The sequence below is a fragment of the Pseudonaja textilis genome, chromosome 1 (genome assembly GCF_049901715.1).
Source record: "Pseudonaja textilis isolate UNSWEBS1 chromosome 1, rPseTex1.2, whole genome shotgun sequence".
In the NCBI taxonomy this organism is placed as follows: domain Eukaryota; kingdom Metazoa; phylum Chordata; class Lepidosauria; order Squamata; family Elapidae; genus Pseudonaja; species Pseudonaja textilis.
In genome coordinates, this window is record NC_141990.1 from 252,163,608 (window position 1) to 252,172,245 (window position 8,638).

Here is an 8,638-nt window from a genome sequence, read left to right on the forward strand (position 1 = left end):
GGTTGAGTCCGTCCGCGCGCGCGCGGCGGCTTCGGATCAACACCCTACCGCCGTCCGCCTTTGGAGCGACAGCTTTCCCAACGAGGCGGTCAATATGCAAAATTGATGACCGCGCCTTCTTTGTGGCGGCCCATTGTGCACGGGTTGCTTATGAAGGCTAATCCAATCATAAATTGCACCCCCGGACCAATGAGGGAGCCCCGAGCGCCCGATGAATGGAAACTCAAGTGGAGCACCCCATTGTTAGAGCTGTCACTTTTGAAAGCGCCTCGGCGACGCTGACCACTATAAAACCCACCGCGACGGAGGAAGGGCCAGGAGACCCCCGGCCGACTCGCGAGGTGGATCTCTGCCGAAGAGGGTGGCCTGTCGGGCAGGCAGGGATAGGAGGAAGAAGGGGGTGGGGAGGGACAGAGAACCCAAGCACCGCGTGACGGTTAGTAGTAGTAGCATTTGTAAGCAAGGTCTTCCCTTCACCCTCGTTCCCTCGCTCGCCAGCCTGCCGTTCTTGGCGAGCTCTCTTGCCCGGGCCATGATGTTCCCAAGCCTGCTCGCGCCTCCCGCGGTATATCCGAGTCTCTTGCGACCGACCCCGACTCTCACGTTGCCTCAGACGCTGCAGTCCGCCTTCTCCGGCCCCTCCGGCTTCTTGGTAGAAGATCTCCTGAGGATCGGCCGGCCGGCAGGTTATCCACCCCGAGGAAGCGCCCCGACGCCCAGCTTGTCTCCCCCAGTGGCCGGCGTCGGGGCAGCCAGGACCGAAGCTGCGAGCTCAGCCGAGCTGGCGACTGCTGATCCCTCCAGCGCCAAGACCGGCTGCTCCGCCCGCTCGTCGATCTCTTCCAGCGGGGACGCCACTTTCCTGAAGTTCGGAGTCAACGCCATCCTGTCCTCCCCTCCGCGGACAGGTAAGCGGCCAGCGCGTCCTCGACAGCGCTCGCTTGGCGAGCCGGTTTTCCCTTGCCCTTTGCAAAGATTGTCGGGAAAGCGAGGGGTGGGGGGGGGCGGTGGGAGGGAGAAATCAGGTAGGTGGTAAATGGAGCCGAAGGGCGAAGGTCGTGCTCGGATGCCTCCTCCAAGAGGGAGGTAAAAAGAGGGACTCGCGGAGTGGCGCGTCATCGACCAGGTGGGACAGGGACGCGTAAAGAGAACCCGGCGCCACCAAAAGGGAGCAGGCGCTCTCGTGCCTCCGCGAGCGGTCCGCCCACGCCAAATGAGTCAAAACCCAGGGTGAATATTAAGGGAAGAGGATCCAGGACCAGATCAAACATCTGCCAAGGGTTCCCGAAAACCAGTCGTCCGAATCGCTCCTCTCCTGGTTCCCGCCAGAGCAGCGGAGGCTGGCCACGAAAGGAAACGGGATCCAACCCATTGGTGAACCAGTGGAGAGCAGTTCGGATCTCAATGTTTCGCCGGGTTCTGCAGGAGAGAGGAGAAATGTGGGCTTCCCACCTGAGACGCTCTTCGGGTCTTTGCTAAACCTCCTTTTCTTTCCCCAGAGACTTCTCCTGCGCTGATCCAGAACGTCCCTGTCAAGACCTTCTCCTTCCCTTACTTCGAGGGCTCCTTCCAACCTTTTATTAGATCGTCTTATTTCCCAGGTAGGTTTCGGGGTGGGCAGAAGAAGCTTCCTCATCTGCTTTCCCTGATCTCTTCGACTGCCTCCACCCCGCGATCTATCTAGTAGTCTTGGGGGCGGGAGAAAAGTTTGTACTGGTATATGGCAGTGGGTCTTCCTAGTCGGGCCTCAACCTGGTGTAAGCTGAGCCTTCTGCGTTTCAACCTCCTCCTCCTGGATTCCTGCCACAGAGTCTCGGCCTAACGGCGTCTCCAAAGCTATTCCCTTTGTTGTGAGCATTTCTTGAAATCGCCCCCTTCTCTCCCTTGGAGGGATGGGGAGGGGAGAGGAGGGGAGGACGGGCCTCCGGTTCAGAGGTTGGACGGGGTACAACATTCAAGAATCAGTCGCGCCAATTTGATGCCCTATTTAGCACAAGCGGCGACTGCGTGACATTTTCCTTCCCAATTCTTTCCCCCGCCTTTCCCGGCAGCGCAAATTAGCCAGGGATGGTCACGGTCCAAGTGTGAGGCGCTTGATTTCTGACTGCGCTGCTGCCGGCCTTCTCTTTCGGGGCGGCAGTTTTCCCACAGAGTCGCGGCTTTTTCGCCCGGTCCTCAACAAAAGTTTCAGCACCATGACCAATTTGGTCAGCTCCCTCCGGGCAGCCACACACAGACCCAGCACTGACTTGGCTGATAGACATTTACCAGCCATGGGCTAATTTCTCATTAAGGGTCATTCGCTTTGCCAACGGTTTCACAAGACCTCATGCGGAGTTCCCTTGTTTGGTCCCTTCGGTGTGGCCGAAGCCAAGCTTCTTCAAACCTCTCTTCTCCAAAAAGTTTGCTTCTTCCATCAAAGAGGGCTTGGAATGGAGGAGGGGGTTGTAGCTCTGCAGAATAAGGCTAAAATGAATAGGGCAAGACATATCTGTATACTTTCAGCTGAGAACTGAACAATTTGCCCTATCTTTAATATTGCTGGATCAATATAGCTCATTTCTCTCCATTAAAAAAAAAGGAAATACCCAGAAAGCAGCTAAGACTGCAGCAAAGCAACTAATCAGTACTTGGAAAGGAAGTTATTAAGAATTCACCAAGAAGTCCCCTGCCATCTCTCCCAAGGATTTTTTTTTTAAAGATTGGAATATCTCAAAGAAATGTCTAGAGAGATGTTCCAGAAGCGATATATAAACATAATAATCCTTTCTGAAGAATTCTATACAGTTTGGATTTCCATGTGTAATTCATTTGTACAAGTGAAGTTTGGAACTTCAGTTTGTAATTAGAGACACATATATAAAGAGAGCAATAGAAAGGGAGGGTTAGATACCAGATCATTCTCATATGCTTCATATTATACTTTAGTCCTGCAAGCAGAAGTCGTAAAGTTGCAGAAAATTCTGCATTTGAAATAAACTACTTAAATAGCTAAATCAAATTAACTTCACATCTTAGTTTTAGAAATGAGTAAAATTACGATTTAAAAATAACAATGTTAATAAATATTGCTTCAACTGCATATATTCTGTTCCAAAAGCCAAGAGCTCTTCCATTCATTCTCTTGATAATAGAATGTGCTTCCTTTCTCCAGTCCTTGAATGGCCCAACAAAAACAACCTGAGCTTTATATATAGCTTTTCATGTTCATTTAATGAAAATGATTTGGGGAAAGAGAAGGCTATGTCATCAGTATTCTCCCCAAGCAGCTTGGCATGCAGTTGTGTTTAGTTTGAAAGTGTAAATCTCTTTTGTTCAAATAATATATGGCTTTAGCTGCTTGTCCTCAGTCTTTTTCTGTTAGTTCATTACTACACAATTACTATTCACGCTTCATTAGAATCTCTGTTTCTTTTGGGGAGTTTTTCTTTCCACTTAAAGGCAAAACTCTGCCCTTTTTATCATACCAATCCCATTGGGAACCAGTCAATGTGCTAATTAGCTGTTACTTTTCATGTCTCCCGAATGAATTCTACAAGTTTTGTAAGGAAGAGGGAGGAAAGATTCATATATTTTTTTAAAAAAGAGGATGAATACCTATTGACCACAACTTTTATGTAAAAAAATGAAGGCTTTGTTCTAGCTTTAAAAGAAGTCCCTTATTTTATTTTGGGTGTAATGATGTGTGTGGTATACGTCTAAAAAAAATCTAATAAAAGTAACTTTTAAAAATACCCTCATTTTTTTAGCTCTTTTGTTTTATTTTCTGTCCCCATAACTTTGAATTTGGTAACAAAACAAGCTAGCTGTAAATACATTGACATGATCTACGAAATGGAATCAAGTTACATTTACTGAAAGAAGACCAAGTCTGTTTCATGCATTCAGAGTAGCAGTTGTGATCTACTAGATCTAGATAACTCTGTGTAAAGAAAAAGAGAAGGAAGCCACAATAAGAGAGAAGGGAAAAACCAAAGATAGTTTTAGCCATGCAAATCACAGGGAGATTTGTCATTGATTTGAATAGAATTTAGAAGCCCTCTTTGGGAACAGGGATATCCATTTTTTACCCAGCTGATTTTGCCAATAATGCTTATTCTTCTTTTTTTTCTCACAGCCTCCTCTGTAGTGCCTATCCCTGGGACATTCTCTTGGCCCCTGGCTGCTCGGGGCAAACCTCGCCGTGGGATGCTCCGTAGGGCAGTTTTCTCAGATGTACAACGAAAAGCCCTGGAGAAAATGTTTCAGAAACAGAAATACATCAGCAAACCAGATAGGAAAAAACTGGCAGCTAAGCTCGGCCTGAAAGATTCCCAGGTAATTCTTTATCCCACTATCCAGTCACATTAATTGGTTAATAATCTCTAGGCAGCTTGTGAGTTGTTTCTTAATTTATGGCCCAAACCACCCAATTACAAAAAGCAACAAGTTAGAGCCAATCATTTTTGGCCTGGGGTAAGGTGGAAACCCAGCTAATGAAGTTAGTTTATTACTCAATGTGTTGTGTGAAAAAAGAAATGAGTGAATGGAGCAACAACTGTAAGGGACTGCAGATACAGATACAGATTAACAGAGTTGGAAGGGACCTTGTAGGCCATCTAGTCCAACCCCCTGCCCAAGCAGGAGACTCTACCCCATTTCTGACAGATGGCAGTCCAGTCCCTTCTTGAAAGCTTGGGATTTGAAATTAATGTAAAATAAAGCATCCAGTGGAATACTAAGCAATGCAAGCGCAGCGTGCCCAAAGCACACCAAAACGGCTTATAGGAAAAATTGAAGATATTTATATTATCCCCAAAAATCCTTAAGCAAGGTTAGCATGATCAAACATTTCAAATGAGGGCAGCAGAGAATTTAGGATGAGAATGTTTATGTAATTAAATAAATAGTTTTAAAAAGAACTGAGCCATAGAAAAGATGCTTGCGCTCTCTCTTTCCATTCAGATTCCCACCCGTCCCAGATGGGACGGAGATATGGATCTTGCTTTCTTATTTTAGAAAATCAGTGGATGATCTCCTGAGTGATCTCCTGAGGATCATTATAACTTGGTCTGATCCCTAAGGTGAACTATAAGATGAATTGGTAGGGACAGAAGGAGCCCAAAACCTGAGATCTTATGAATTAAGAGTCCCAGCATATCCTTATTTGAAAAAGGTGAGCTAAGGGTACTGGAATTACAGAGATAAAGATGAAAGCAGAATTGCATGGGACTATTTCACTTAGAGAATGTTCTAACATCCAATTTTAATTGGCAACAGTTGTTACTGAATATTACAGATGAATATTGGTTGTAGCTGATGACTTGGGATTATGGAAACTGTAGTTCAAAATATCTACAGGGCATCAAGTCACCAGCTCAGATTGTTCCTCATCTACATACAAGGTTGAGAATTCAGCTCAGCTAATATTTAAAATATTAAAAGTAAGAGAGTAAACAAAGCTGGAGGGAAAAAAGCAGCAAAGGAAATATTTCAGTAAATGTGGAGCAGCTATGGGTAAATTCTTCCTTCTGTGTAAGAAAAGTTCAGGCAAACGTTCCATTAGATTTAAAATCCAAGGAACTTTTTCAGTCTTATGATAACTTCAAGAAAGTCTCTTGAAAGCCCGAAGCAATGTGAGGAAAAGATATGGAATAAGAATTTCATAAATCACCTTGGATTTTCTTATGGCATAAAATTCAATTTGTATCAGCAAGTCATTGAGACGTGATCATAAAATAATTCCTATACTGGTCTAAAATTATAGCATATTATTTGAAATAGTTTTGTATATTGTTTGAGGTGTTACAATCAAATTAGTCTATTTTGTCAGTTCTCATAAGAAAGTATTAGTTAGAATTAGAATTAGTTAGACAATCTAATATGTTGGAGGAAATCAGAAGAATTGCCATACTACCATTTGTAATCCATCAATCAATTCTACTATAAGTTTCTTGTCTTTATTTTACATTTTTATTTAAGTGTGGACAATTATTCTCTTCAATTTTGATCTTCATTTTTAGTTTTATTAACAATCTATTAGTTACAATAAATTATTTTAATCTTTTCACATGTATTTGAACATGGAATTTTTAAAAGTTCTCCTTAAAAACTAATGTACTTATAACAACACTATTCCAAAATTTTTATATATATTCTGCCCATTATATTTATATAGGGTTTTTATAACTTTCCTTCACTTATTATTTTCTTCTTATAACTGATATGTTTCATTAATTGAAAAGAAGAAAAACTAGATTTTGTTACATTTCAAGTTGCTGCCACCTTTAGCATGGCTACATGCCTGGAGAGCCAAATAATGGTCAGGCCTGTTACAGAGTATCATTAAAAATCTATAGTAAAAAAATCTTATATTTAGCAATGAGATGTGAATTTTTAGACCAATCTGATGATTCTGGAGGAATCCTATAAATTTCTGCAGCACTTTATATTATAGATTAGATTTAGACTTTTTTATGCTGCTTTTATTATTTTTATAAATGCCTCAAAGTGAGGAACATACCCAATACTGCTTTCTCCTCCTATTTTCCTCATAACTACAATCCTCTGAGGTAAGTTAAGCTGAAAATGACTGGCCCAGTCACCCACCTGGCTTTCATGCCTAACTGACAGACTCCTGATTTCTCGTCTAGCGCCTTAACCGTTAGACCAAACTCTAAAATTATCCTTGGCATGTTTCGAAGTTGAAATCTCCCCAAATGCATTCATTTGTATCCATTTTCTACACCTACACTATTGTATATGGACTCATTGGAGTTTTGAAAGCAGGGGTGGAGCGCAGTTTTTCAAAAGTTTGGCCTCAGAAAAGTATTTCAAGGTTGACGCAAGCCATGTGTGTGTATGCTTATCTTGATCTACTTTCTTGTATATTTGAACATTCTAGGTAAAGATCTGGTTCCAAAACAGAAGAATGAAATGGAGAAACTCCAAAGAGAGAGAACTCCTGTCATCTGGTGGCTGCCGGGAGCAAACCTTACCCACCAAGTTCAACCCTCACCCAGACCTCAGCGACGTGGGCAAGAAGGGCATCGGGGAGGAAGAGGAGGAAGCAGTAGCAGTGCCCCCATTGTACCCAGTGAGCCCAAGACATTCGTTAGCTTACCACCCGTCTACAGATCACACACATCAGAGAGACAGGTTGGAGTCCCAGATGCTTCCCTCCCCCACACATTCCAGCAGTCCCAGCAAGCCATCAGACTTTTCCGACTCAGAAGAAGAGGAGGACGAAGAAGGGGAGGAGGAGGAAGATGAGGAGATCACAGTTTCATAGAGACCTTCTCCTTATGAAAAAAAAAAAAAAAGAGGACATTGAGTGGTTGTACATAAATTAAGGGCTGTTTGATTGAAGAGGTAATGCCTTTCCACTTCCCTGCATTTCATACGGAAAACGCAATGCTTCCCATTCATCTACAAGACTTCTGCATGCCATTATGGTACCTCTGTCCAAGATATGATTATAATCTGTTAGGTTTTGTTTAATCAGTCAGCATTCTTATTTAAAAACCTCTTTGTTTTTAAATCTATATGGATACAGCATAGGAAAAAAAAAACCTTCATTGTAGGTGGTATTACATATAACCATTGATACTGTTATTTCACCAAAGGATTGGGCTGATTAACAATTTTCATTGTAAGGAAATGTGTGTGTGCATGAATGCGCCTTCTAGAGGTATTGGACAAGTTGGCTGAGAATAAGGAGAGGAATCCAACATTTCGAGACTGGACCAAGTTGGAGAAACTAATTTAGCGACTTGACTAACATGACAAACTGCTGTGTCACCAGGGGTAAATTATTGACAATATACTTTTTACATGAAGATAGTTTTGGTCTCTCTCCCCACTATCCCTTTCCCCCCTATTTTACTTGATTTTTTTTTCAAGTATAAACATTTATTTGTAGGTATCACAGATATTGCCATCATCAAACTTTCTTCCATTTCCCCCAGGTCTTTGTCTTTCATCTTTGTCTCTATTAAATATGTATATGTGGACATAAGGACATAGGTTTGCCTCTTTGATTTTTTTAGTCAAATTTTGCTGTCTTTGCACAGCAGTTATGAACTGTACACTATTTTGTATATTCATGTTTGTAGGGATATTTTATACTGAGGCTATTGTGTGTTTACAGATAAAGCAGAAAGCTTTGTATATTTGATTGTATAAGGAGGATGTTGATTGTATATGTGTGTTTTTGTAATTTTTTAAACCTTAAGGGGAGTTAGATTTTAGCTATGTAACTTATATAAAACATTATTTTGTATTCTTACTGTGTACAGATTTTAAAATGTATATTTTACAAATGAAGCAAATGACTTTTTAAATAGTCTGCAAGGCTGACATGTTTTTTATTGAATTGGAGTGTTTTTAAAAAGCATTTATCTCCTGTTATTTATGAAGTATTTGCAGTAAGATGTTTCCAGACATTAACCCGCTGAAGCCTATTGTGTTGAAACTTTCCAAATCAGTAAAAGTTATCATATGCATCTCCAATGCCAATTTACTTTTGCAAGCATAGGAAAGTTACTGACTAAATATTCGGTGCCAGCTGGAAATCGACAACTTTATTCAATTCGGAATAAACTGTCTGAGGACAATGGAAGGAGGGATGAACAGCATGAAGGCCACAACAGTCTTGTGT

The 8,638-nt window shown here is 42.2% G+C and overlaps 1 protein-coding gene across 1 annotated transcript; it reads left to right on the forward strand.

Moving 5' to 3' along the window:
• The first annotated feature begins 437 nt into the window (after positions 1 to 437).
• DBX1 (developing brain homeobox 1) lies at positions 438 to 8,207 on the forward strand. Its single transcript, XM_026704532.2, has 4 exons — positions 438 to 908; positions 1,500 to 1,601; positions 4,118 to 4,317; positions 6,884 to 8,207. Exons 1-4 carry the CDS (start codon positions 533 to 535, stop codon positions 7,268 to 7,270), a joined length of 1,065 nt encoding a protein of 354 aa, XP_026560317.1. The 5' UTR covers positions 438 to 532; the 3' UTR covers positions 7,271 to 8,207.
• The last annotated feature ends 431 nt before the right edge of the window (positions 8,208 to 8,638 follow it).

What these genes read in the sequence shown, in the direction of transcription:
- DBX1 (XM_026704532.2), top strand. Translation starts at nt 533, where the DNA reads ATGATGTTCCCAAGCCTGCTCGCGCCTCCCGCGGTATATCCGAGTCTC. An exon ending in GTCCTCCCCTCCGCGGACAG is followed by an intron (nt 909 to 1,499) that starts GTAAGCGGCCAG and finishes TTCTTTCCCCAG; the next exon opens with AGACTTCTCCTGCGCTGATC. An exon ending in TAGATCGTCTTATTTCCCAG is followed by an intron (nt 1,602 to 4,117) that starts GTAGGTTTCGGG and finishes TTTTTCTCACAG; the next exon opens with CCTCCTCTGTAGTGCCTATC.